The sequence below is a fragment of the Haemorhous mexicanus genome, chromosome 30 (genome assembly GCF_027477595.1).
Source record: "Haemorhous mexicanus isolate bHaeMex1 chromosome 30, bHaeMex1.pri, whole genome shotgun sequence".
NCBI classification, from domain to species: Eukaryota; Metazoa; Chordata; class Aves; order Passeriformes; family Fringillidae; genus Haemorhous; species Haemorhous mexicanus.
The window spans coordinates 5,015,012-5,042,397 of record NC_082370.1 but is presented as its reverse complement, the minus strand read 5'-3'; the positions used below and the strand labels follow the sequence as shown (position 1 = coordinate 5,042,397).

The 27,386-nt window shown below is 57.6% G+C and overlaps 1 protein-coding gene across 1 annotated transcript; it reads left to right on the top strand.

The window, feature by feature from the left end:
• Positions 1-1,057: 1,057 nt before the first annotated feature.
• On the top strand, positions 1,058-26,310 carry NUDCD3 (NudC domain containing 3). Its single transcript, XM_059870498.1, is given in 7 exon segments — positions 1,058-1,093; positions 1,096-1,383; positions 2,912-3,204; positions 15,719-15,851; positions 20,026-20,169; positions 24,532-24,720; positions 25,256-26,310. Coding segments are annotated over 7 exon segments (1,194 nt in total). The 3' UTR covers positions 25,367-26,310.
• The last annotated feature ends 1,076 nt before the right edge of the window (positions 26,311-27,386 follow it).

The window sequence follows — 27,386 nt, the reverse complement described above, 5'->3', positions numbered from 1 at the left end:
TGAAAAGAAATACCCAGACTCTGGGAACTACCAGCTCCTCGGGCTCAACCGTGCGCCGGGGAAGATGAGGGAGCAGATCCCGTTCTGGGGAGGTGAGGGAGCAGATCCCGTTCTGGGGAGGTGAGGGAGCAGATCCCGTTCTGGGGAGGTGAGGGAGCAGATCCCGTTCTGGGGAGGTGAGGGAGCAGATCCCGTTCTGGGGAGATGAGGGAGCAGATCCTGTTCTGGGGAGATGAGGGAGCAGATCCCTAAGCTCCTCCTGGGAGCTCTGCCGAGGCCCGGAGGGCACGAGGTGACCCAGGACAGCCAGCACAGCTTCACCAGGGGCAGCTCCTGCCTGACTACCCTTCTGCACGGAGCAACGCCACACGGGGCCAAAGGGCGGCCTGGGGATGGCCCCTCTCTGGGGGTGGCCCCTCTCTGGGGGATGGCCCCTCTCTGGGGGTGGCCCCTCTCTGGGGGATGGCACCCCAACCCCTGCGGGCTCGGAGAGGGGCACTGCAGGGGGCCTCCGGGGGGTGGGTTATTGGATGGTCGCAGTGCTGATCGAGGGGAGCTGCTGATGGAACCGTTTTTGGTTTCGGTAGCTTTAATGCGGTGTGTCCCGGGGCCTTTGTGGACGGCTGGATAAACGCAGCCGCTCTGGCCGGAGCCGCCCCCACCCGCCCCGCCCGGCCGGTGCCGCTTCCGGTGCCGCTTCCGGTGCCGCTTCCGGTGCCGCTTCCGGTGCCGCTTCCGGTGCCGCTTCCGGTGCCGCTTCCGGTGCCGCTTCCGGTGCCGCTTCCGGTGCCGCTTCCGGTGCCGCACCCTGCCCTGGCCCCGCCCATGAGCGGCGGCCGCGGGGCTTGGGCGCCACCTGCAGGCGCGGAGTGGGAGCTGCAGCCCCTTCCCGCCGCGGGCAGAGCCGGGGATGGCGAGGGGAGGGGGCGGCCGGGGGCACGGGGGACACGGAGGGCACGGGCAGTGGGACACCGGGCACGGGGCCGCGGGGTCTAGGCGTCCGCTGCTGCTGCTGGGAAGCGCCAGGAGGTGCCAGCCGTGCCACCGGGGACCGGGAATGCCCTGGAACCCTGAGTGGGGGGGGGGGGGGAGGAACTCCCGGGCGGCCGGAATAGATGTGCGCGAGGCGGGTTCCGGGCGGACCGGAAGTACGGCCGAACCCGTTGCCGTGACAGCGGGCCCGGGGCCGCCATGGAGGCCGCGCTCACTGACATGTACGACCAGGCACTGCTGGGCATCCTGCAGCATGTCGGCAACGTGGAGGAATTCCTGCGCATTCTCTTCGGCTTCCTCTACCGCAAGACCGACTTCTATCGGCTCCTTCTGCGGCCCGGGGACCGCCTGGGCTTCCCGCCCGGCGCGGCGCAGGCCATGGCCCTGCAGGTACCGGCGGGCCCGGGGGGATGGCGCGGCCCGGCCTTGCCGGCGACCGGGGCTGGCGCTGCCTCGGGGCCGAGCCGCACGGGCCGTGTCTCCCTGGCTGGGCGGTGTTGATATCGGGCCGGCCGCGGGGTTAGCTCCGGGCAGAGCGGGGGTCGGGCAGCACAGCACCCCCCGGGGCACCGGCGCTGCCCGGACGAGCGCAGAGGAAGGCAGGAGAGGTCCCTTGAAGCGGGGAAAGCGTCACCCTTGTAAGAAGACAAGGAGCCCCAGAGGCAGGCGGGGATTGCGAGACCCTGGTGGGAAGGAAGAGCCAGACTGTGACATCAGCCCGGACCTCGGTCCGAACTTGGGTTCCTGGCTGGTGTCCCCTCGAGAGCTTCTGGGACCGGGCACAATGCAGGAGGGGCAGCGTTCCTGCCGTGGGAGGGTGTTAGGGCAGCCTCATGGCACAACCAGAGGTACCCAGGGTGTGGGGACAGTGTGGAAGGGGCTCGTTCCTCCTCATCCTTGCTCAGCTGCTGTTGACACAGTTCTGAGGTGTTGCTTTCCATGATCCATGCAGGGCTGGTACTCACCTCTCCCACACCCTCCCCTGTGCTCACTGCATGGGGAGGAGAGCTGGGCTGAGTGGCACGAGCTTCTGTGCTGTTGTGGTTGTGCTGACAGGAGCCCTCCTTGGGCCATCGTGCACCTCCTGGGCCCAGAGAAAGACTCAAATCAAGCAGGTGTGCCAGTCCCCTGCTGCAAGCACTAAATCTGCCTCCAGAATGTTCCTGGGAAACGAAGGAGGGCTGTGTTGGATGCTTGCACACTTTTTAGAGCACACACTTTTACAGCCCCAAAGCCTGGCAGTGGGGTGGGAGGACTCGCAGCCCGTCCAAGGAGCAGGTGCAGGGTTGGAGTGGCCATCCCTCGCTGCAGGCACAGTTGTGGGTCATGTCTGACCTCCAGCCTGCACTGGGCAGGCTGGGCAGGAGGCCAGCTGAGGGGTAGGATTGCATCTCCTGGGATCACATCTTCTCCTGCACCTGTCTGCCTGGGCACAGCCAGTGCCAGCTCAGCTGTCCAGCAGCTTCTCCTGGGGCAGCTCGTCCTGCTTGCCTGTTGGAGACTTTTTCTGAGTCCAGGCTTGTCCCTGGGTGAGCCTGGAATACGGGGTATGGGAAGGCTTTCTTGGAGCCCTCTCCTGCCAAGAGCTGAATCTCACTGCTCTGCTTTTCCTTGGAGTAACCAGCCCTCTTTCCAGGCTAGGGTGTGGATGGTTCTGAGAACACAACCCTAGAAACAATTCCAAAATGCCCCCAGGGGTTTCTGAGGTGTGCTTGACGTAGCCATTGGACTTTCCAAAGAGCCATCAGCTGCTTTTGTGGTGACTGCAGCAGTTCGGGGTAGGTGTGTGGTGCAGAGAGAGGCAGGGCAGGAAGGAGCAGGTGCCCAGGTGTGTGATGCTGCTCCTGTCCTTGTCTGGCACCAGGCAGAGCTGGAGTGCTGCTCACTGTGCTGCTCACTGTGTTTCTGTTCCCCCCAGGCGTTCCGGGTGTTCGAGCGCATGGCCAGGCAGGACGATGAGAAGAGGCGCCGCGAGCTGGAGGCCAAGCTGAGGAGGAAGGAGGAGGAGGAGGAGGCAGCTGCAGCTGCTGAGAGGGTGAAGCTGTGTCCTGCAGCTCAGGAGATAGAGGTGGAGACGACGGAGCACATCCCAGCAGCAGATGCTGGGGAAGCTGCAGGCACGCAGGAACCAGCTGCAGCCCAGGGCGCTGCAGCCCCCAGCCCGCTGCCAGTGGAGCCTCCAGGGGCTGCTGCCCCAGCAGAGCTGCCCACGTAAGGCTCTCTCACTCTTTTCGTGCTCCTGGTGGGGGGAGGCAGAACTGTGGACAGGGCATCCACTGTTCCCTGCATAGCCCTTTTTGGGTTTTGGCTTTCCTCTGCAGGCACTCAGCCCTTCGGGAGTCTGTGAGGATTTCTCTTGCAGGCTTCCAAGGTTGGAGGTATTGTGTAACTCCCCACAAGGAAGATCCAGCAAGTGCTGCAGAGTTTTCTCTTTAGCTAGGCTTGGTGGCTTTCCAGCAGTGCCAAGCAGTCTCCATTTGTGCAGAAATGTCTTTGTGTCAAAGTCGTTCCACAGCTTCTGGGACACTTCCAGTCTGGCTCTGCTGAGCAGCAAGCTGTTGGCTGCAGAGGGCCAGCATGGCCTCTCTGAACCATGTACTTGAATGCAGGTCCTGTACAGGCTTCATTCATCATTCCCTGGCATCACCCTGACCCTGAGACAAGTCAGAGCTGCCCAGCCCTTACTCAGGGCCCTCATGCCTCACTGAGGTTCAGACTCCTGTGTTTCTTTGCTGACCAGGTTGGGGGTGATGCTGTGAGCTGGCTGTGCAGACTCCATCTCCTCCATCTCCTCCCCTCCCTGGTGTGTTCTATGGCCAGACCCATGTGGTGGCTGTGCTGACCCTCTCTGATCACCACAGTGGTCCTGACCACATGCGGGGCTTTGCTGTGCCTTGTCCCTGCTGTCCCCTGGTGCTTGGTGAGGAGGGAAGCTTGGGCTGGTGATCCCTCCTCCCAGCTGGTTTTGAACATGTCATTTGGAAGAGCAAGCTGTCAGAAAGAAGTGGACCACTGGAGGAACCCCAAATCCTGTAAGGACTGGGATGGCTGATGCCTCTGAGGGGATAGAGAATTCAGAGCTCAGACTCTGGGGCATATTCCATATGCCTTGGCCTATGGAAGGCATAGTCTGAGGACCAAAATCTTGGGAGCAGGGGAATGATGGGTGGCAGGAATGGAGACGTTTGGTTCTTCCCCCAGGAGATGGCTGGGCACTCAAATGGGCTCTGTGGTCACGGCTTCAGGGCTGCCAGAGCTCAAGGAGCATTTGGACAATGCTCTCGGGCAAATGGTGGCATTGTTGAGGTTGTCCTGTGCAAGGCCAGCAGTTGGACTCGATGGTCCTCGTGGGTGCCTTCCGGCTCAGGGTATTCCATGATTGCATTATTCTAGGACAATGTGGAGTCAGGTTCTGCAGCCTTGGCTAGAGGCTGTGTTGGAGAAGAGCCTGAGCTCTGGCTGTGTTGGGGATGAGCCTTGGAGTGGCCACCCTTGGGGAGGGGCAAAGGGGACAGGCGAGGGCCTGCTGAGTCACATGGCCCAGTGGGAGGAGGAGAAAGGGCTTGTGTGTAACTGATGTGCATTCCACGGGGTAAAGATAATCCAGAAGCCAAAACCAAAATCATCTGCAAGGCCTGTGCTGGAGCTCTCTTGGTAAAGGTGGGTTGTCCCTGGGCAAAATTAGCAAGTCAGAAAAAGCCCTGCCAGAGTGCACAGCAGAGGCCGGGGTGTGTCCAGCCCAGTTTTCTCCCAGTGGAGAAGAGAGGGAGAGATGGGAGGCCTGTGAGCAGAGGGAGCTGGGCTGGGCTGAGTGCCAGTTGCTCCTGTCCCTGTGCAGGCCATGTTTGCTGTGGCTTGCCCCGTGAAGTTTCACCTCAGGACTTTGGTTGTGGGGCAGCAGCTGGTGTGAGGAGAGTTCAGCTGCCTAAAACAAATGTCAGGGCTGCAGGAAGGAAACTGGAGGGATCAGGAAGGAAGGTGGGGGCTCATGTGAGAGCAGGATTGGTCTGACAGCGAGTGTGGTGGAGCCAAGAGGGATGGTTTCTGCTTTGTGTGGTGAGAGCCTGGTTAAAACTCAACCCTTGCAAGTGCCACCCTCTGAGTGTGTCCTGGCACTGCTGCAGCTTGGCCCCTGTCATTCCTCAACCTCAGGTGCTGTTTTGCAGCCTGCAGCTGTGGCATTGAACACCAAGCCCTGCGTGGCAGCTCTCCCCTGGGTGTTGCCACTAATAGAAGGTGCCTTCTGCTGCATAGAGCTGTCACTGCAACTTCTGTCCTCCCCAATGGGCTCTTCTCCCTCTTCTCTTACTGCTCCCATCACCCTAAACTTGCTGGTGGGGTGGAACACCTGCAACCCCCTTGGCGCCCACCCAGTTTGAACCCGTGGTGGGTGAGGCCAGGTGCAGGTGGCCCCGTCCCAGTCGCAGGAGTCTCGTGGTTCCCAGACCCGTAGAGTGGGGTGTGTGCGGGTTGAAGGAGGGCAGAGGAGCCCGCGGGTTTGCCAAGGCGCTGTAGTTGGTTTCGATGCCTCTGGGGGGCACTGGAGCCCCCGAAAAGGCACTGGGGGCCGGGCGGGCACCCCCCGACAGACTATTAATAATTTAACCAACTGCTTAATTCTCCACAGCCCCTTCCTTCTGAGCAAAACCCAGAGCTACCAGCCTGGCTACGAGGGGCGCATGAGTAATGCACAAATCTGGCAACAGGAATGCAGAAAAGAGCTTAAACAAAAATATTTTCCATTTCCCTTCCTTCCCCCCACCCCTCCAGCCGCTGGTGAAGAAAACCGCTGCCACTAGAATCTATATAAAAACTTGCTCATTCTGTCAACCTGACAGCTCTGGAAATGTAGGGCAGGTACCATCCCAGATCTGCCAGCTCCCATCAGAGCCTCGCGCTGTGCTTGGATGCTGGGCTGTTGGTTGGGAACATCTTAGGAAGCACAGGGAGATGGTAGCAGCTTTTTCAGGGTCGATCCAGATGAATCAAGCCAGTTTTGCAGGTGTGGAGGTTTTCAGGGCTCTGTCTGGGGCCCGGCCAGGTCTCCCCAACTCCCTCACCTTCCTCACTTGGGAAAGGTAGGGGAATCAGTTCCTCTTTGCTGCCCTGCATGTTGCTGTGCCAGATGGCCCAGCAGCAGCTGGTGTAAATACACTGGGACTGAGGTATCTTTGGGGTGACACTCGTGCCAGGAGCTGTGCCGAGGGGGACAGAGGTCTCTGTGCCACGGAAGAATCCAGGCTCCTCTTGCAGCTGCCCCAGTTGTTGCAGCTCTCTTGCTGTCCCTGCCTTGCCAGGAGGGTAGCAGGGCACAGCCCTCACACCTCACCATGGGGCTGTTCTTCCTCGCATTGCAGCTGCACAGTCCCAGCTCTGGCTCTTCCCCCATCTGCTCCCAGAAGCCATCCTTGCCTGAGCTCAGCTCCTAATTTTGAACACCTCTGCTGCCCAGCACCCTCCCCTTCCCCCAGCTTGGATTCCATCCTGCATATATTTGCCACACAGCATTTAAAATAGAGCCTGGCAGCCCACGTGTGGCACTGCGCAGCCTGGCCTGTGCTTGTGCTTTATGACTTTGGTTCCTGGCTTCCCTCTGCTCCTTGCTTTCTCCCAGTGTGAACTGGGGGGGAAGCTCTCATCCCCCTGTCCTGTGAGTCCCTTCTCTTATTCCAGGTATGGGCAGGAGGTAGTGCAGGAGGCTGGGAAGGGCAGTCCTGGAAGCCTGTGCATGATGGTGAATGTCTCACCTTCAGGTGTTTCTCCCTCCAGCTCTTGAGTCTCTGCTAGGTGCTCCAGCTAGGTGTGCTCAGGGTGGGGCAGCTCTGGTCTGTAATTTAGTGATCATCTGGGCAGGTGAGGTCTCTGAGAGGAGGATCTTTGGGTGTGGACAGCACAGCCAGGGCTGGAAGCAGGGCCACTGGGGCACAGAACACTGTGCCAGGTGGGGCCAGGAGGATGTGCAAGTGCCTTGTTCCTGAGGAAGCCTTTGGCTGCTGCTGGGCACAGCAACATGCAGGGCAGAATGAAACCCTGGGGTCTCTGTGGCCTCAGCCTTCTGTGGTGTGGAGAGGAAAGGGGAAGCAAGAGGAGTGGGCTGAGGTGAGGAGGAGGCTCTTCATGGCTCCCCACTTTGTGGGGCCTTGAAGGAGACCCTTCCGGTGTTCTGAGGTCTGTGACTGGGGAAGGGGCTCCACTCACCCTACGCACACAGTACCATTGTGCCAAGGAGGAGGGCAGACAGGCTGCTGCTGAGCAGCAGAGCCCTGCCATGCTGAGTGCCTCATTCACCTGGTCCAGGTGAGCCCTGCACCTGGCTGGTCTACCTGGCATTGCTCTGCTGTCCCTGGGGGCGGGAGTTGGGGCTCAGCAGTGACCTACAGAAATCCCTGGGGTACTCCTGGCTGGCTGGCTGGATTGAACTGAAATGCATTAATGTGGTGAGGCACTCCTGACATTCCAGCTCTCTCCTGAGACCCACCACTCCCATTCCCAGAGTCCTTGGCGACCTGGAGTTAACCCTTTGTGAGCCACACTGGGAGCATCCCTGGGATGACACAGCAGTGCTCCGGGAAATTTCCATGAGGCGCCTGTGTGAATCTAACTCAACTTAGCAACAGCTTGGCTTTGCTGGAAGCCCAGATGGCATTTTGTTGTGAGGTGCCTGCAGGATGGGCTTCCTGGCATGGCTGCATCCTCCTTGAGGTGCCGGGGACAGGAATTTCACTGCTGGTCACCCTCTCTGGGGGAGCAGGGCTATGAAGAGGAGCTGTTGCTGCACACTGCTAACTTCAAGGCTGGTTTTGTTTGACTCAGAAGCTGCGTTGTCCCAAGCTTTCTCCTATCAAGCCTTTTCTATTCAGAAGGATGGGAACCCTTAGGTGCTCAAGCAGTTTTGTTTGGGACTGTCCAGACGAGCAGCCAGTTAAACTGGTTTCCTTCCTCAGTGCCCCTTTGGGCTTTCTTGATGAGCTCATCTCAGAGTCCATGCTGTTTTTCCAGCCTGACCTAGAAAAGAGCTGATCTTGATCCATATTTAAGGAGAATCTGTCCTGGTTCTGATTCCTCTTATGCACGTGGGGCTGTGCACAGGGAATTCCTCCAGCACGGCCAAGGCCTGTCATGAGCAGGAGTCAGACAGAGCTCAGAGAACGGCCTGACCTGATACAGCCGAGCTCCATCTGGCCCCATATCCTGTCTCCATCGGCAGCAGATGCTGGGGGAAGAGAGAAGAACAGAATGAGCGGTGCAGTGATACTTTCTCTGTGCTTCCACCCTACCCTGATACATAGTGGCTCAGAGGCTTTCTAAACACTTGCTCCTTCAGCCCTTTGGGGGGATTGTTATTAGATGATGAGGAGCAGTCAGGGTCCAGTTTTCCAGTGTTCTCATGGAGAACCAGGCCCCTCTGGTTGGGTAGCTGAGATCAGCAGCAGAGTGCCACCTTCCCTGTGCTGCACTGACTGCTAAGGCTTTTGGTTGCCCTACCAAGGTACTGAGCTCCAAAATTAGGTCCTGGGACCAAAAATAACTAAATTAAAACCTATAAATTTTTCTCTCAACAAGCAGAAAATCCCAGGGCTGGAAACCAAGGGACAGCATGTGCCCAATTCTTAGGTAAAAAAGCAATCGCTGTTTGCTTGGTTTAATATTGCAGTGCTCACCAAAAGGGGCCTAACATGGAAAACTACCTGGATTGGGCCAGGTTATGTTGGTGGTGCCGGAGTCTGAGAGGCTACCTTGTCCTCTATTCCCACAGCTCAATCCCATTGGCTTCCTTTGGTCTTATCCCCCTTTCCCAGGGCAGCCTGGCTGGCTGCGTGTAGGTCTCTCCCTCAGGGGATCTGTGAAGCCCACGGGTGTATAAGTGCTGTGCAAACAATAAAGATTCCAGGGGTCTTTTCCAAATGGTGGCATGTCCTTGACCTAAATATCCCAGCAGTAGTGAAATTTAGCCCCCTGGTGCCAGCACTCCAGCACTTTTCTGCAAGCTGGTGGTGGCATTTCAACTTGCCTAATGTCAGTAAGCTGGCGCTGTGGAACAGCTCTGTAAATAACTTGGGACGCAAAAGGGAAGGCTCAGAGCTCTCCTGAAATGAGCGAGCTTGGAAAAGAGCAAGGCTCTCCCCCAGCAGGGAGGGCGGCAGAGCATCTTGGTGGGGCTGGTGGGGGCTCCAGATGCAGAGGAGGCAGGTGGATTTGTTGGGTGGCTGCTGAGTAGAGCAGCAAAGGCATCATGTGGGCACCTTCCCACTGCGTCACCCAGGCTTGGTGACACAATGGGATCTAGGGAAATGTGTCTTGATGGGCTTGAGTTTTGGTTGTTGGTCCCATCCTGGTGGTAAGTTGTAGCTCGGAGGCTTCTGGAAGGTGAGGTGACCTTTGAAGTACAAGTCATATGAGGAGCAGCTGATAGAGCTGAAGGGGCTTATCCTGGAGAAAAGGAGGCTCAGGAGGAACCTTCTTACTCTTGACAGCTCTGTGACAGGAGGGGATCTGGCTCCGCTCCTAGAGAACAAGGGACTGGAGAAAAGAAAACAACCTCAAGTTGTGTCAGGGGATGTTTAGGTTGGCTATTGGGAAGGTTCCTTCATGGAAAGGGCTGTCCAGCCCTGGCACAGGCTGCCCAGGGCCATGATGATGGAGTACTTATTCCTGGGGGGTTTGACAAATGTGCAGATTTGGTGCTTGGGTACGTGAGTTAGTGGTGGCCTTGACGGTGCTGGAGACACAATTGGACTTGATGGTCTCAGAGGGTTTTTCCAACCAAAATAATTCCACGATTCCATGATCCTTGTAAGGCTGATGGTGGGCACTGCAGGCTTGAGCCTGGGCTGCACTTCCTGGCTGGGCTCTGCCTGAAGGGGGAAGGCACTGGCTTGCGTTTTTCGCTTTGTGTTTTTGAGAGCAGAGTCACCAAACTGCACAGTGCAGTCCTGGAGGTGTGTGCTGAGGACCCCAGGGATAATGGGCTATGGGGAAGTGTTGACAGACCTTTGCCCACTTTGGGGATGAAGAAGACTTTCCAAAACTGGATTTGGGTGGTTCTCCTGCAAACCAAACACACCTGGGTTGGAAGAAATCCTGAGGACTGGGAGGGCCCTGGACCACTGCTGCTGAGGGCTGGAGCTTGCTGCTGGACAAGGAGTGTCAGAGAGGATCGGGATGGATCAGAGTGGATCCTGAAGCTTATTGACTGCAGTGTGACTTGAACTGTAAAGGAAGGGATTTGGCATTCAGCTTGCTTAGTGCTGTGCCAGAGCCCTCATTAGTTGAAGTGCTGGTACAAAGAAGCCTTTGTGGAGCCCTGGGTGCCTCCTGGACCCCAGCGAAGGTCTGAGAGCTGCAGTCTACGTTTTCCTACCCTGGCACTTCCCAGGCAGAACCCAGAGACAGAAAGTGCAACAGTCCTGATGTTTTGATGCCAAAAGATGTTAAATCTGGAGGTGGGAGGGAGGCTCCTTTTCAGCTTGCTTGCAGCAGGAGCGCAAAGCTGGGATTTTCCGTGCACGGTCCCTGCAGCTTTGGGAATGCAGCTTTCTGATGAGGTCAAACCTCTGGCTTCCCTACCTGTTGCTACAGCAGCCACACTGGAACCCTGAGGAGCAGAGGGAACACTTTACCCTCCTCAAAATAATCTTAGAAGCTGGTGTTTTTAGCTTTGGCTGAAGCTTGGTAGCAGCTTTTTGGGGTGCACAGACTTTCCTGTAGCTTGAGGCACTTTTGGTTCTCATCTGAAGGGCTAGTAGGCAGAAATTCTGGAAATCCGTATTCCAGTAAATCTGTATTCTGTTGTGTGTGCTGGTGTCTTTGGGTGAGCGTGGTCTTTCTGCAGTGATGCAGAATGGGCTCTGCCATCCCCCTGCCTGCCTGCCTGCCTAGCTGGCACTCTTCTGTGGTTTCTGCCCTGCTGGGCTGCATGCAGCCCCTTTAGTGCTGGAAGGGCAGGATGCAGGTGTGGTGCAAGGTGCTTCCCCAGGAGGGAGCAGGGATTTGGGGGTGGTATGAGTGCCTGGAGGCTGCCAGGGCTCTGACAGGCCGCCCTAGGTGGGTGACATGAGTGTTGCCACAGCAGGAGGATGGTGGTTGCTGACATGGTGCTGGTTCCCAGCAGCCCTGTGCTACCTGCAGTTGAACTGCTCCAGGCTGAGAGGATCACCTTCATCGAGTTGTTCTCAAAATCCTTGGAATTTTTTCCTTCTTCTTACGGGGGAAAAAAGAGGTCCATTGGCATAATGCCGTATCAGTTCCCTCCCATAACACTTTCTCACCTCTGCTCCTCATACTGCTGTGTCTTTTCCTCAACTTCTGCATGCTTGCACCAAGACTCCTGAGTGAAGAGGAACTCAGTGAGCTGCCCTGCTTCTTCTCAGCTCAACCAACCAGATCCTTTAGTGTGTTTGGTTCCTGCTCTTCTTTTGTGTCCAGCACTGTGTTCACAGAGTTGGTGCTGCAGCTGTTGAGTTCCAAGGACAGAAACGTGCTCAGTTGACTGTCCACAGAGCGGGGATTGCTGTTGCCATTTCCACATTGCTCAGCTCATTGTGCGTCACCAACCCACGGAGCTGGGATTCCCGGGGTAAGAAATGCCCAGGAATCTGTGTATGGGGCTTGACATCCAGCATGCCCAGCGAGGACAGCGCTGCCACCTCTCCGGGAGGCTTGCCCCCTTGTGTGGCTGCCCAGGGTCTGGCCCCTGTGTAGGGAGGGAGTGGCTCCAGTCCCAGGGATGCGCAGCGGCTGTGCCATGTGGCTCTGAGGAGTGGGGAACAGATCGGCTGCTTCTCGACGGTGCATTGTTAAAGGTTTCACCTCCCCCAAAATGACACATTGCGAGCAAAAATAGAACAAGACAGAACACATAGACCCACCCCCACCATCCCCACCACCCGGCAGCCAAGTGCACGCAGTGCCAAACCCTTGGGTTTAAAAGCTGGTGCTTTGTCACCCTCCCTCCTCTCAGTCCTGCCACCACCTGCCCCAACCCAGCAGGCGTTCAGGCAGTCCGGTGGGTGACCGTGGCACCAGGAGCGTGGACAATCGCCACCCAACCCATGCGTGCTGGATCTGACCTCTCTCTTCAGCTGCTGGGTCTGGGGATGGGAGCAGGAGCCATGGTGTTGGTGCAGGAGGTTCTCTTGCCCCCTGCACAGTGGTGCTCTTAAGACAACGTGACGGATGCCTTTGGCCAGGAGAGCCACCTCGGGCGTGGCGGCGTGGCTTGGCCCAGCCTGCTGTGAGCCAGAGCTGTCTCCTGTGTACGGTGAGGGAAGCTGCCTCCCAGCCAAGGAGCAGGGTCCAATTCTGGAGTGACACTGGTGTGTGCTAAGCACAGTTGGACCAGGCAGAGATCTGGTTGGAAAACGTCCAGAAAAGGAAGAGTTGCTCCAGGAGGTGGTAGAGCTGTCAGCCGTTTGTCAGCAGTGCTTAACAAGGCTGTGGCCTGCCTTCACCACCCTGGATCCTCCATGGCTCCAGAGCTGGCAGTTACACTGGCAGTGAAATTATCCAGGCTTTGCGAGTCCCCCAGTGATCCTGTTCAGGGGTACAAAGCCCACTGCATGGATTTTTAACATTGGAAACAGAGCTGAAGCAGAGGTTGGTGGTGTCTTGGGTAAACATCTGGAGGGATTTGGACTGGGAATTGGGGAGGAGAGGAGTGGAGAAGTGATGGCTCTGGAACTCACACCCCCAGGATGAGCAGCTGTGGCTGGAGGGAGGTTTAGACACTCTTCAGGGGGGACTTCTCCCCCTGAAGCTGGATGAGGGTCTGCAGGGCCGAGGCAGTGGGGCTGAGCTCGTCCAGTGAGCTGCACGTGATGGCAGAGGTGGTGGTGACATGTCCCTTCTTCAACTGGCTGTGCTCCAGTTTTGGCACAGTAGCAGCTCTGGAGAATGATAGAGCTGTCCCACAGGGACAGTTGGGCTGGGAGTAAGGCTGCTGTCACCTGCACAGTTCCTGTACTGAGCAGAGAGACGTTGGACAGCGTCCCTGCAGAGCAAGTCCTGCCTCAGTTTCCCTGTTGCACAGTTAAAACTGGCTGTGGGGCTGGTGAGTCCACTCGTGCCCTCATGAGCAGTGAGATGGCATTTGGTAATCTCCCAGTGGGGCTACAACATCCAGAACTGCCTGGCTGGGATCTGCTCTGCCCCGGTGCTCTTCTCCTGAGGAAGAGAAGGGACATCCACGCAGACCTGGTGGCTTTGTGACAGTGAGTGTATTTATCCATGCTGAGGCTGTGTGGCATTTGCAGCTGGCATCTCACTGTGTGTGCCTTTGTACCAGTGGATTTCTCCCACCTTTGATGATCTGCATCTGGTCTCACAAGCCTTGGCTGGGCATAAGCCCACTGCCTCTTCCTGCTCCCTTTTGATTTTTTCCCAGGAGAGGTCCAGAGGGAACAGGCCAGGGAAAACAGCTGTTTGATGGTTCTTGTCTGGTTCTTTTGTGACTGTGGGGAGCCATCGACACTTGGGGTGGCAATTCCCAGCTTCCTCCAGGTGACTTGCTGGCAGGTTTGGGAGGAGCCAGGTTGGGCTCCGCCTTGGCCAGCATGGCCACTGAGCTAGAAGGCTGGGCTTCTCATGGAGGGAGGCTGCAGAGAACTGAAGGGTGGTGCAGGTAGGACTTTGGATGTTGAACCCCCTCCATGCTGCTGCCCCTGAAGATCACAGAAGAACAGATAGTGGCCCACACTGCTTAGAAGGAAACACTCTCTTAGGAGGAAAAAAACCCAGCTGGGTTTAAAATCGGGTCAGATTTGTCCTCTGGTTCACCGTATGGCCTTGTGACCAGCCTGGGGTGGAGAGCAGGAATCCCATGAAGCTATGCCGTGCCTGGGCAGATCCCACAGCATGGGTAAACATCTTGCAAGGGTATTTAACCAGCCAAGCTGCCCTGGGCTGCACAGACCCTCCTCCATGCCAGGGGCTGAGGCAGGGTGGTCTCTGAGACAGTTGTGCCTTGAGAGCCAAGCTGGTTGCCACCACTGGGCTGTTCCTAGGTGGGGACCAGGGGCCACAAGAGACAATGCCTGGGGCCATGCCTTTGCATTTCAGCAGGTTTCCTTCCCACGGGGGTGAGCGCTGGGCCCTGCAGACCCTGCCAGCACAGCCCCTGGTCGCCTGCAGCGTTCGGCTCCTCGCCCTCCAGCCTGTTTGACTCCTCCAGTCCGGGGGCGGCTGGGAAGCGACAGCTGGAGCCAACGCACCAGCCCGGTGCGCGCTGCCATGCCAACCCTGTTTCCATGGCAATGGGCACCCAATGGGCGACTGCCAGGCAAGGCCAAGATGCCCGAAAAATGAAGCGATGCCCCCTGAAATGGCCAGCTGAGGCTGGCAGCCTGTGAGCTGCCAGTCCCAGCAGTGCCTTCAGGGCCTGGGAGCGGATCGGAACTACCCCGGTGCACAGGTGGAACAGGGCAGGTGAAACCCTTGGTGCACCCGGTGAAACCAAAGAGAAAAAAAATGGGGAGGTGCAGCCACATTGACAGCCCCCTCCAGCTGTCTTACAGCCTAATTGAATTTAAAGAGATGGCTCTTACATAACCCTCAGGGCACTGTGCTGCTGGAGCCAGCCCCACCCCATACTGGTGAGGGCCCCCCCAGAGTGGGGGTGCCAGGAAGGCAGTGGGGCACAGGAAGATAGGCTCCCCAGGACTGTCTGTGCCCTGGGGCTGCTCTTCACCAGCCCCCCCTTTATGTAAGTTCCTGAGCCCCATGTTTATCCAGCTCTACATTGAAGCCTAGGTGGGTATCAAAACATTTTAAAATAACTCTGCCTTTTGTTAGCACCACAGCTATCTTTAGAAGAGATTTGATTTTATTTGAAAGCCCTCTCTGTGAGGGTTCAGTGGAATAGATCCCCAGCCCAGCAGTTTAAAGGGATATAGGTGTGGTGATCTCTTTTCTTGTCTGGAAACACTGTATTGATTATTGCTTATTGATCTGATAAACTCCATCTTACCCCTGCAGCCATCTCCTCAGCTTTCTGGCGTTTCCACAGCTGGAAGGGGCAGTGTTGTGCTCAGAGTGTTGTGCTCAGAGTGTTGCCCATGATTCACTTGTCCAGGCACCTTGGTATGGCTTTTGAGGCATCCTGGTCCCCAGCTCATCACCTCCCTGTGAGCAATTGCCCTGCTCATAACAGCTGGTGGTTTTCCCAAATGTTAAAGTCGGGGTGGGGAGAACCAGTGCTTGCTGTGCTTTCAGGTCACAACCATAGGCCACCACCTCTGCAGCCATGACAGTGGCTTGGGGGACAGCTCACACCCAGCTTGTGCCAGTGTCCCTGCTCCAGCTGATGGGAAGTGGAGGGAACGAGGAACTCTGCACTGGAGCAGAGGTGGCCAGGAAGGCACCCTGGGCCCACTGGGGGCCACTCTGCACCTTTTGGGCAGCCAAACCATCGTGTGTCTCACCCGTTGTCCCTTCAGCAGGGTTGTTGTCCCTACAGCAGACTGGGGAGACAGGAATGTGAATCACCCACAGTGGGCAGGGTGGCTGTGGTCCCTCTGTCCTGTGCCTGCTTACTTGGACCTGCTGCCTTCCATAGAGCCAGCAGTGAGGGGGAGACTCTGCAGGAGCCCAGCCTTGGAGATGCTGTAGGAGGACCAAGCAGAGGCTATGCCCTCCCTTTGGTTTCTTGCATCCTGTTCTCAGGCTTCCTGCTCTCTCCAGGCTCTGATCTATCTGACATTTAACCTGTCTCTTCTTTCTCCCCCCACAGGAGACAGGAGCAGTTCCAGACAAACCCTGACAGCTACAACGGAGCTGTGCGAGAGAATTACACCTGGTCCCAAGATTACAGTGACCTGGAAATTAAAGTGCCTGTGCCCAAGCACATTGTCAAGGGCAAACAGGTAAAGTGATGTGAGTGGTGTCTCTTCAGCATTTCCCTTACCGTTGGGGTGCGTAGCTTTCCTGGCAGACTGTGTTTTGTATTGAAGGACCAAGATATGGTTGTGCCTTATTCCACAGTGTGAGTCTTGTGAGGACTGAGATCACAGCCTGTCCGTGTTCCTGTTGTGCTGCAGTGTCCTCTGCTCCATCTCAGCTAGGCTCCCTGGCTCTGCCTCATGCCTTCTGTGCTTTTTCTTTCTGCTTTCACTACCTGCATACTCACACGCATGTTTCGGAGCCTGTCTGGGGATGGATGCCCTTCCTCAGTTGTTCCTCTGGCTCTGAGTGTCTTCTGCCTTCTGTTTGGAAGCAGGAGCTGCTGGAACAGCTCCCCTGGCACTGGGGAGCTGGATCAGGCACAGCCCCTGTGTGGCTTGACCTGCTCTAGATGGAAGGGAGCCGGCCTGGGGTGGAGGCTGCGGGCCAGCCCCTCTTCCTGGCTGGCTTTGTGCACAGAGGTCTCTCCTCTCTCTTTGGCTCAGGCAGGAACTTCCTGTTCTGCTTGTGCTCACGTTGTTTTTCCTGCACCACTTCTGTTCCCTCCTGGTCAGGGACCCAGAAGGAGTGTGCCCGTGGCTGGCCTTAGCTGGAGCTAGAACTCTTTATCAAGTGCTGCCCTTCCCTCTGTATTTTTCCATTTGGGAAGCCTGTGCTCCCCCACCTCCTGCTCTCCTCTGCTTCCAGGGTGGCTGAAAGGAGCATGCTGGAGTTTGTCACTGGCTTCAGCCTACACAGCTCCTCAGCATGCCAAGGAATGTCACTGGCAGCAGCAGCAGCAGCCCGGGCCAGAGGGGTGAGGGGGCACACGGCTGTCACAGGCACAGCAGGGCACCAGGAAGATGCATCTCTCCCAGTGGGTCTCTAAAACAAACCCACTCTGTTTCTTGAAGGGATTCTGGGGTGTCCAGATGGATATTCCATCCCTCTGCATCAAACTTTGATCAAGGCTCCTCTCCCTGACTAGAGAAGTTTCCTCCATGCCAGGGAAGTTGTATTCTTGCCAAAAACCCCCCACAGGGCTCTGTCTGCTCCATCCTTGGCCATTGGGAGGTTCAGGAGCCTGCAGGAGCTCACGGGAGTGGAGACAGGATGTGGTTTCCTAACCTTTCCTTGGTTCAAGACTGTGCCATGGCTGTGGAAGAGTCCCTGCACCTCAGAGCAGGCAGAGGGGCTTTAAGACATCCCCTTCCTCTGCCAGTGCCTGTGGCATGGCTCTTTCTACCCTTGCCCCAGTACCTGCCCACGCTGCCCTCTTGAAGCAATTGGTTGTTCAGATGCTGGACTTCCCTTCTCTTGCACTCTTTTTCCTGGTGTTTTGTTCATCCATCCTTGGGGCTCCTCTTGGCAGCTGAGTTTCCATTTCCAAATGATTCTGTGTATTCCCAGCCTCGGAATGAGAACAGACAGGCTGGGTCTTGGGCCAGAGCAGGAGGGCTCAGAGCAATTTAAAATCTCCATGTACTTTGGACATGTTGTTCATGGGTACTTGCACAAGAGCAACATTCTCTTGCATTCAGACAACTTCATATTTTAAAAAAATTACCAGGTTTTTGGCTTCTGCCTGCCAAGGCAAGATTAAAAATTTCCCCATTTGGTCCCTGGGTTCAGAGTGCACCCAACTCTAATGCTGCTCACAGTCTTCCTTATGACACTTTTTGGGTTTCAGGCTGTTGCTATGGCACATTTTGCTCTGGTGAGCTTAAGGTTTCCTTGTATGGAGCTCAGGTGTCCTTGAAGCAGGAATGGGGATTTGGGTAGGTGAGAACATCTTCTTCCTCCATGGTCCCCTCCCTCTGATCTACTTGTGGGCGCTACAGAGGTCCATGGATCTGAGCCCTCAAATAGAGATGATGACTCCAGGCCCTCTCTTTGCTGAACTCAAAAGGAGACAAGCTCGATTCCTCTCTCGGTTTGTATTTGCTTGTTTGGGCTGCGTGGGTGGGCGTGGGCGTGCAGTGTGCACAGAAATCACTGTGGTGAAAAGGCCACAGCACACAGTGAGAGCTGGCTTTCCTTGGGGACAGCCAGGTGCTCCGGGGAGCAAAGGTGCTCACAGGGAGCACGTGGGGAGGGAGAAGATGCTTCAGAGCTGCGAGAGCACTGTGGGTTGTTCTTGGCCTTGCCCAGGTGAGGGCTGTCCACAGGTACCACCTTGTGCATGCATGAGTCCTCTCAGACATGTCCCTCCATGCACGGAGGGGCAGGGCTCTCCAGCAGGGTATGTGCTGCCCCTGTCCCTACTCCTGGGGGGCTGGTGTGCTGGGTGGGACCTTCTTGCTAGATGCAGATAGAAGGAGGTGTTGCAATTGCTTCTCATGTTGTCTTCTTGCACAGCAAAGTGGCCAGGTGGAGTCTTCCCAGACTGTATCTCCTCTTCCGTTTGGGTTTCTCTGCTCCCTCTCCCAAGGCGTTGCTGGTCCCAGAGCTACCTAAAAGGTGTTCCTTGGCCCCACCAGGTATCTCGTGCAGCCACCTGTGAATAAAGCCCTCTCACATTTGGTTGTTCTTGTCCATGCAGAACCCACAGACACAATGCCTGCTGCAGACCGGTGCCGTCCGTGTCTTCAGCTTAGGAGTCACCTTGCCTTTTTCCCCTTGGTCCTTTCTGGACAGGCCCTGTCCCGTGCTGAGAGCCCAGCATCAGCAGCTCTGTCCTTGCACCCAGGAACCTGGGCAGATGATGGTAGAGGAGGGCAGAGCCTCATCCCCTTGCCTCTCTGCAGTAAGGTGTCATCACTGGGCTGAGGGAGCTGCTCCATGGGGAGAGCACCTCCCCTGGAGGTGTTTTCATCCCAGGGCAGCTGCTCTTGCAGAGGCTGTCCAGAGCCACATGCCAGGTGACAGCTGCTGTCCTCTGCCATCCTCTCATCCCTTCCCCGGTCCCCTGTGAGCACAGTCCTGCTCCCAGCTCCCCCTGGAGCTCAGTCCCTGTGCTGTGTGAGCTGGGCCTCCTGTGCCCCTACTGGAGCACACAGCAGCTCCGGGGGCTGTACCCTGGTGACATCAGTCACACACAGCCGCGTTCCCTCCCTGGCTGGAGCAGCTCTGCCTGTCTTCTGCCTGCGTGGAGCTAGTGAGCTGCTGGAAGTCTCCTAGGTAATGGATAATGTAATAACATTTCAAATGAGATCTGCAGAGCTGGAGGAAGATCTGGGGGAACTCTGGGAGAGAATGCAGGCAAATCTCACTGCAGTCTCCTCCTCTCAGGCCAGTGCAGGGGGCCACAATCCTGCCCCTTCCCAGCCAGGTCCTCCCCACATCCCCTGGCTTGGCACGGGCTCTGCTGGCAGCACCTCAGGGCTGGAGGGGACAGGAGAGAACATATGGTCTCTACAGAGACCAAGAGAACTGCGTGCCTCTCACAGCCTGCCTCTGTCTCCCCAGGGGACAGCCATGTCACCTGCATGGCAGGTCAGAGCAGGGTTCCCCATATGGCTGCTGTGGGCGGGAGCTGGCCCTGTTCCTGGGGACAGAGCTGCCCCTGTAGCTGGGAGCCAGGAAAGCGTGCTGCAGCATTCCTCCTGCACACAGCCCCTCCTCACACACCCGACAGGAGGCCTGGGCTGAGCCCAGGGCTGGCTCCAGCAGCAGAAGCAGAGCCAAGGAGCAAGCTTTCAGCATGGTACAGCAAATAGGGGATTACCTGCTGCAGCCCTGGTGTGGGAGCCTCGACACTATCAGCCCCTGCTCAGCTATCAGGATCATGACCAGTCAGGATCATCACACAGTCATGACCAGCTTGGCACGGTGGCAGACAGACACACCCCTAAAGAGCTCTCTCACAGCAAGTAGATGTCCAACCTGTGGATGCTGTTTGGAGGCCTGTAGCATTACTGGTCTTCTTTGAGGGGAAACTGAGGCACGGGGTAGAACCAGCTAACTTGAATCCGTCAGGGGTCCCCCCGATTGCTGGGCTGTACTGCTTTTCTTTCCCTGAAGAGGTTCCCTCTCTCCTCCAAACTGTCACTCTTTGCTATGAGAGAACAGTGGGATTCACACCCTGCTGCTACAGGCAGGGCTGGAAGCTCTTCTCTCTCTCATCCCCTGCAAGTGCACTTGACCCCAAACCCCAGCTTGCACAGTGAGAAGGGAAGCAGGAGCCTTCAGGATTATTGTGTCTGTCTTTTTTTCCAGGTGTCTGTGGATATCAGCAGTGGTGCAATTCGTGTAGCAGTGCTGGAGGGAAGCAGCCAACACGTCCTCATGGAAGGGAAGCTCACCCACAAGATCAACACGGAGAGTTCCCTGTGGAGCCTGGAGCCTGGGAAGTGTGTTTTGGTAAGGGTGGTCTACACCAGCTGTGTCTCCTTGGCTTGCAGCTCTGCCACGCTTAACCCAGGAAACTGGAGCAGCTCTAGATGTGTCTGGCTTTGCCTGTCCAGCTCCTGGCTCATGCTGCCCTTGCCTGTGTGCTGTGCCTTGCCTCCTACTCCTGACTTGGCTGTCAGGGTGTGGGCTGGGCAGCACAACTGTTGGGCCGGGCAGAGGGGTCCCCAGCTCCAGCTGAGGGTGGGCAGCACACCCATCACTTGAGGGTGGTCTCTGCCCTCAATCCCAGCATGGGGCCCTGCACTGCAGTGCTGGTCCTGCCCACCTGGCCTTGCTGACTCTGCCCTCCAGTTCTCCTGGCCCCACTCTGACCCCAGCATCTTGGCAGGTGCCTGTTCCCCCCCATTCCTTTCTGTCCCGTCATGGGATTCCTACTTGCCCTGTTTGAGGTGGGCACTGTGGCCCCTCTGCCTCCTGCAGGTGGTTTGCTGTGGGCCTGTTGTCCCAAATCATCCCTGTCAAGGAGGTCTCAGGGCAGCTGATGCTCAGCTGTGTATTATTGTTGGGTTCCCAGCTCCAAGCCTCATTTCTGAAGTGCTCCAGATGTTCAGGCTGAGCGTGTGAGTTCAGCTGTGTTCACAGCCAGAGCTGCTGCAGGAGTTCTGCCCTTCACCCTGGGATCTTGAGTGTCAAACAGTTTCCAAAGTTCATATACCAGTTTGGGGGCCAGGATTGTGCTAGGAGCAGGATTTTGCTACCTGTGACCATCTTTGCCCTATCCTTTTCTACCCAGAGGCTTTTCCAGGAGAGTTTCAGGAGTCCCAAAGCTGTTGTGAGACCCAGGAGGGGACACACACTGTCTCCTGGGAGGGAGTGAGGTGGCTCTGAGCCTTTCTCCCTGTGGCACGAGGGTGGCAGCAGATGAGCACCCAAATCCAAGCCCTCACAGTGGAAAATGGAGTGGAAATATGCTGCCAGAGACAGGAATCCTGTGAATGGTGTTTGGGGAGGCTGCACAGTGCCACTCGACCACTGCTGATCCACAGGGGCGTACCTCGAGTGACAGGCTGGTGTCAAAAGGTTGAGTGAGATCCCTGCAAGGGAGAGGAGCTCCTCTGATGCTGCTAGGCCATTGAAGGGATGTGGTATTGGCATCCTTAACCTGCATTTTGTAAATATTCATAAACATCTTGAAAATTATCTGGGACAAAGAAACAATCCTGGAAAGGCATGAATGCGTTGAAGAGGAGGTGGCCCAATGAGTGGCTGCTCCACAGTGTGGATGGAAATCTGGAAGTCCCTGGTGGGTGTTGCCAGCATCAGCAAGGGAGGCAGTGTCTCTTGAGTGCCCGTCAGAGGCTGGGAACGGTGCGGGCGGAGCGAGGCTCGGTGCCTCCCAGAGTGGCCGCGGGGAGCAGAGGGGGCCCATCACCCCGACCCTAGAGCTGGGTCCTGCCTGGAATAGCACGAGCCCAGGCTTGTGAGGATCTCCAGCTGGCTGCCAACATATTGATGGTGGGATGAGATCTCGCTTGAAGAATTGTAAGGTAACTGGAGCAGAGTGAGTAATCCTCGCCCAAGAGCAGCTCCTTTTTCCATGCGCTGAGTAGCCAGGAGTGGTTTGCGCCTCCTCCCGATTCATTCATCAGGGGACTCCCACCCTTGTGGGAAGGCATTGCTTCATTCAGCGCCTGGATGGGGCCATTGGGGTTCATTTGGAGCTTATGTGGCACATGGACCCTTTCTGTGCCCCAGTTTGTGCATCGCGCCGTGTGAGCTCCAAATGCAGCAGTTGGACTGTCTCCCTCCTGCAAGAAGCTGCAAGGTGCTGCCTGCTGCCCAGCTTCCCTGTGAGACCCAGGGGTGGCATTCTCTGGCAGGGTGTGGATGTAGCCAAAACTGAGCTCACCCACTGCCAGTGCTGGGGTTGTCCAAGGAGATCCTGCCTGCCTTGGGGACTGCTTGGGGCAGCTTGGTGGCCCTGTCCATGCTGCATGTTCATGGTCTGTGAATTGATGTGATCCCTGCAGCAGAACTTGGTCTTGGTGCCAAGGAGGTGGAATCTCTCTTGCTTGGTCCTGTCTGTCTGAACAGGTCTCAGTGCTGTGCAGAGAGGCTGTTGAGTCCTGTGTCCTCTTGCAGGGCGTGTCCGGGATCATCAAGATCCCCAGATTCTTCAGGTGGCTGCAGTAACAGCTTTCTCACTGTCCTCAGCCTCCCTGGCCTCCTCCCAGCTCCCTCTGGGATGCCACTCACGGCCGTGCCACGAGCAGACTCCCTTCTCCTCTAGCTCTTATCCTGGGAAGATTTTTTTGTCTTACAACCCAACCTAGTTCTGCTTCCCCCATCCTGCCTGGTGTTCTTATTCATATATCATCTTCATTATGTCACTCACACTCCAGCAGCCCCAGAACTCCCCTCACCAGCATTCAGAGACCACTCTGCCTTCCGCCTCCTGCTCCATGGAGCTCTCCCAGCTGGAGCCCAGCCTGACACCAACATGTTTCTCATCTCATCCTTTGGCACACCCGTGTGCACGGCAGCAGAATCCAGCTGGCATTGTTCCGCAGTGCTCTGGTGACGTGGGAAGGGGGCCTGTCCATTCCTCCTGCTCAGGATTTTGTCCCAGGATCGTGACCCTGCCTGTGGCATGCTGCACAGTACCCTGGTCCTGGGTGTCATCCCTGTGCTCTCCCTTCTCTGTCACACCCGCTTGCTTGTTGAAAGTGAGATTAAAATAACCTCGCTGTTTTTAGCAATCCCCACTGGGTGTTGTGCACAACTCCTTTTGGTATTATTTTCGTTGTGGAGGATTTTTCTCCCATTCCTTCTCTTTTTCTCTTCCTCTCAGCCTTTGTTTTCCACGCTTGGGCTTTTGTCAGCAAGTCCTGCCTTGAAGGTTTATTGCAGTCTCGGCTTGCCATCCTGTGAGCCGTGAGGCTGAGGGGATACAGTTCATGGTGCTCAGCCCTGCCCTCCCCATACTGCTGAGAGCCCTCACCGGGGCAGTTCACAGCTTGCCAGCAGCACCACGGGGTCATCCCTCATGTTCCAAACCTGAGGAGCCTGAAGGGTGCTCCTGCTGCAAGTGTGGACAGTCAGGGCTGCTGTCCCTCCGCTTTGCTCTCTGTCTTAGGGTGATGTTCTGGGGGCTCCTCCACTCCTCCACCTGCCCACCCAGGGTTGGGAAGCCCAGGAGCAAACCCTCAGTGGCTCTCCCTCCCCTCCAGAGTGGAACTGTGCAATTAAAAAGAGAACAAGCATGCCTGTCTAGCTGGAAAAACTAACTCCTTCCCCAAGCTGGAATATTTTACCGGCTCTGCTCTCCCAGAAGGATTAAACCCCAGCCACCCCCTTCCTGTATTAATTGGTTCCTTTTCTTCACACCACGGAGAAGCTTGGCTCCGTAACAGGAATGGCTGTCCGTGTTCTCCCCTCCGGAGCTATTGAGCTTCCTGGGAGGTTTGAGCAAATTGTATTGTCTGCCTTTATTGATGATTTTGCAGAGGCCGACAAATGCCATAAATCTGCCCTGCTGCTGGGATTAGTGCTAAAATAACATGGGAGGAAGCAGCCCACTCTTCCTGGAAAAGCTAAAAGCAAGTTGGAGTTCCCATTGCAGGATGCCCCATGCTGGCCTCAGCACAGCCCCTCTGGCCAGCCAGCTCTGTTCGAGGCACTGCCACCAGGATGCCTGTGACTGCAGCAGGTGGCTTTTCCCACCGAGGGTGTTGGCTGGAGCAGGGAGATATCCCCTCTCCTTGTCCATCCCTCCAGGGCTGCTGCTGAGCTGTGGTGCCACGGGAAGCAGGTGCTAGCAGTCAGCAGGGGTGGCACAGAGCAGCAGGTGATGACCTTGCCTCCTTTGCCACCCGTGCTGCCACCCACCAGCCAGAGGAGCTGAGGCCAAGGTTCCTTCTAGGTTAGAGAAAGGCAAGATGGCTGCACACTCCACCAGACACAGCCTCCTCATCCCACAGTCCTGGGCTCTGCCACTGCTGCTGTGTCAGCCATGTGGCCCCAGGCCAGTGTCACCCCCAGGCAGGCACTGCTGGGGGACACTGGTCCTGACTTTGAGCCATAGCGTGGGCTGAGATTTCATCCTCAGGGTGTGAGGTGGGGCTGTGGGGGCCCACAGCAGGGTTGTGCAAAGCTTTTGGCTGCTGAGGGAGGGAGGCACATGCCACCCTTCTGCCAGCTGTGAGGCTGGATTAGTGTGAGCTTGACTTCCACTGGTGGGCAAGCGCCATGCTGCTGTCAGCTGAGCTCTGCATCCCTGCCATGGAACTGTGAGGTGGGCAGGGTACCAGCCACATCCTGGGCAGGACAGGGGCTGCTCTCCCCATTCGCTGACCCACAGCTTGTCCCCAGATCAGCCTGAACAAGGGGGATGAGTACTGGTGGAATGCCATCCTGGAGGGCGAGGAGCAGATCGACATTGACAAGATCAACAAGGAGCGCTCCATGGCCACGGTGGACGAGGAGGAGCATGCTGTGCTGGATCGCCTCACCTTTGACTACCACCAGAAGCTGCAGGGCAAGCCCCAGAGCCATGAGCTGGTAGGTGCTGGCTACCTTGGGCCACCTGCCTTTCAAGGGTCCCATCCCCAGGAAAAGGGGCCCCATGGCTCTGCTCCATTTCAGAGCTCCTCTTCACATGTTCCCCCACACTAACATTTCGGATTTGGAGGGGTGAGGTTTTGCTGATTGATCTTTTGCCATGAACTCCTGCCTGGGAGGTGCCTGTAAGCCCAGACCCCTGTACCAGGGATGGACCCCACATCCCTGAGCCTCTCTCCCCAGCTGGCCCTGCTCAGGGCTGCACCCACATGGGTCTGGGCTCAGCCCGACCCAGGAGCCGCCTGGTGCTGCTCTGGGTGCTGTCTGCCCTTTCCCAGGCACAGAAATGGTGTGTGCCCCTGGCAATGACCACTGCCAGCCAAGCAGGAAGGGGCACTGCTGCCCACATCCCTTCCCATGGGTCAGGTGGCCACGCAGCCCCAAGGGCTGTGGAATGAGCTGCTGGGAGAGCAGGGGGTGTGGGGAGCAGCGTGGCGTCACCCCGGGCTGACGGAAGCCTGCGGCCTCTTTGCAGAAGGTGCATGAGATGTTAAAGAAGGGCTGGGACACCGAGGGCTCGCCATTCCGCGGCCAGAAATTCGACCCCTCCATGTTCAACATCTCCCCCGGCGCCGTCCAGTTTTGACAGTGGCAAAAACAACTGAAAAATAAAGCAGGGAGAGGCGACCTGCCTGCCCCTGGATGCCCACCAGGATCCTCCCAGCCAGCGCCAGTGCCCGGGACTCACTGATCCACGCTGCCGGCACCCATCCATGCTGTGAGGGGAAGCCTGAGGAAGTGGGCAGATTTACATCCTGTCACCACGGCAACCTGGGCAGCAGGACCCCTCTCCTCCCCTCCTCTCCCCTCCCCTCACCTCGAGCTGCCAATGCTCCATGTTTTTCTGGAATAGAGGGAGCGTGTTGGGTCGCGTTGGGTGGCATAATTATTGTTTTTGGTGGAGCAGGATACTGCTTTTGGGGTTTCTGGGAGCCCTCCCTGCCCTGGCACAGGGCAGCTTTGACCCTCACAGGTGGAGATGGGTGCTGGGTAGGGGCAGTGGGGATGGGGAAGCCTGCCCCTGCCTGCCTCTGCCAGCACCCTGCCCACCTGGCACCCCCATATCCTCTCACCTACCCCACTCCAGGGTATCCCAAGGGGGCTGTGCTGCCCCCGCCCTCTACCCAGCCCCAGGGGAGGCCTTCTCCTGGCTTCCCCCTCCTTCACTTCCTCACTGGACGGTTGTCAGGACACCTGGGAGTGGGCAGAGGTCACAGCCATCCCCGAGGGTTTGCTCCCCCTTTGTCAGGGAGCAGCAGGGGTGTTCCCCACAGCAGTGGCGTTTGGGGGGGCTACAGGTCCATCCCTCATGGCCAGCAGCTGGGCAGGAGCCCCTGAAACATACGGGTTTCCCTGGCGTGGTACTTTGGGGTCTGAGAGTGGGGGCTGCCTGGGAGAGGAGGCCCCAGCAAGCCCAGCCTGGCTCTCACAGCTTCCCCCCAGCCCTCCCCACTGGGGTCTGTGGGCTGGGGGTCCCCGGCCAGTTCCCCCCCCTCACCCCCAGCCTGTAATAAACACATGTCACCTTGGGGCCTGTGAGTGACTCGGTGCCACCCTGGGGAGATGAGTGGGCCCTGTTCTCCACCATCACCTTGCTTAGGGGACAAGGACAGGGACACCAAGCCCAGGGTGTCTGTCTGTCTGCCGGCACGGGCTCCAGACAGCGGGGTGGGTGGTGTGGTGGATATGGGATTCCTGGGGGAGAGTAGAATTTGGGGGTCCTTCGGGGTGTGGATGTAGGATTCCTGGGGGTGGAGAGAGTGAATTCTGAGATCGCTGGGAGGGGCTAGGTGTAGGATGCCCTGCGGAGGGCCGGATTTATGGGTTACTTGGGTGCGGGGGTGTTGGAATGTGGGATCCCGGGGGAGGGGGGCTAGATTTTGGACTCCTTGGGCTGTGGTATGAGATGCCTGGGGAGAGGTGCTGGATTTTTGTGTCCTCGGGACAGGGGCGTGGATCTGGGATCCCCAAAGCTGGCTAGGTTTCACATGGTGGGTGCTTTGGGGATGCCACCCCCGAGGTGTCACCCACCCCTCTCCCTCTCCGCCAGTGCCGGCATCTCCCGGTGCTGATGCGCTCACCGGGCCCGCGGCCCCCCCCGGCCGCCCACGGTCCCCATGGCAACGGCAGCGCCAGCCGCCCGCCGCCCACCCGCGCCCACCCACCCACCCCTCCGGGACGGGGGGGACACCCGCTGTCCCCGAGCCCTGTGGCTGCTGCTGCCCTCCAGGGCGGCCGTTTGTGTGTCCCCCGCAGCAAAATCCACCCCCGCATTGTGCTGCTGACACTGGGGGGCTTCAAGGTGCCCTTGGGGGAAGCAGGGGGGTGACTCTGTCCCGCCCCGACCTCTCCCGGGTGTTTTGCTTGGGGAGGGGTTGGAGCCTGGAAGGGTTGTTTGGGGTGACAGTGGTGCGGGAGGAGGGAGCTCGGTATTGGGGGGAATAGGGGGGATTCCCCGAGGGGGGAGAAGGGAGGGCATGGATGTGGGGTCTTTGAGCAGGTTGTCTGGATACTGGGGCTGTTTAGGGGGAGAATGTGGGATCCGGAGGGGGTGCGGGTTTGGGGTCCTTTGGGGGGGTTGTGAGATTCTTGAGAGGGGTCTGGAT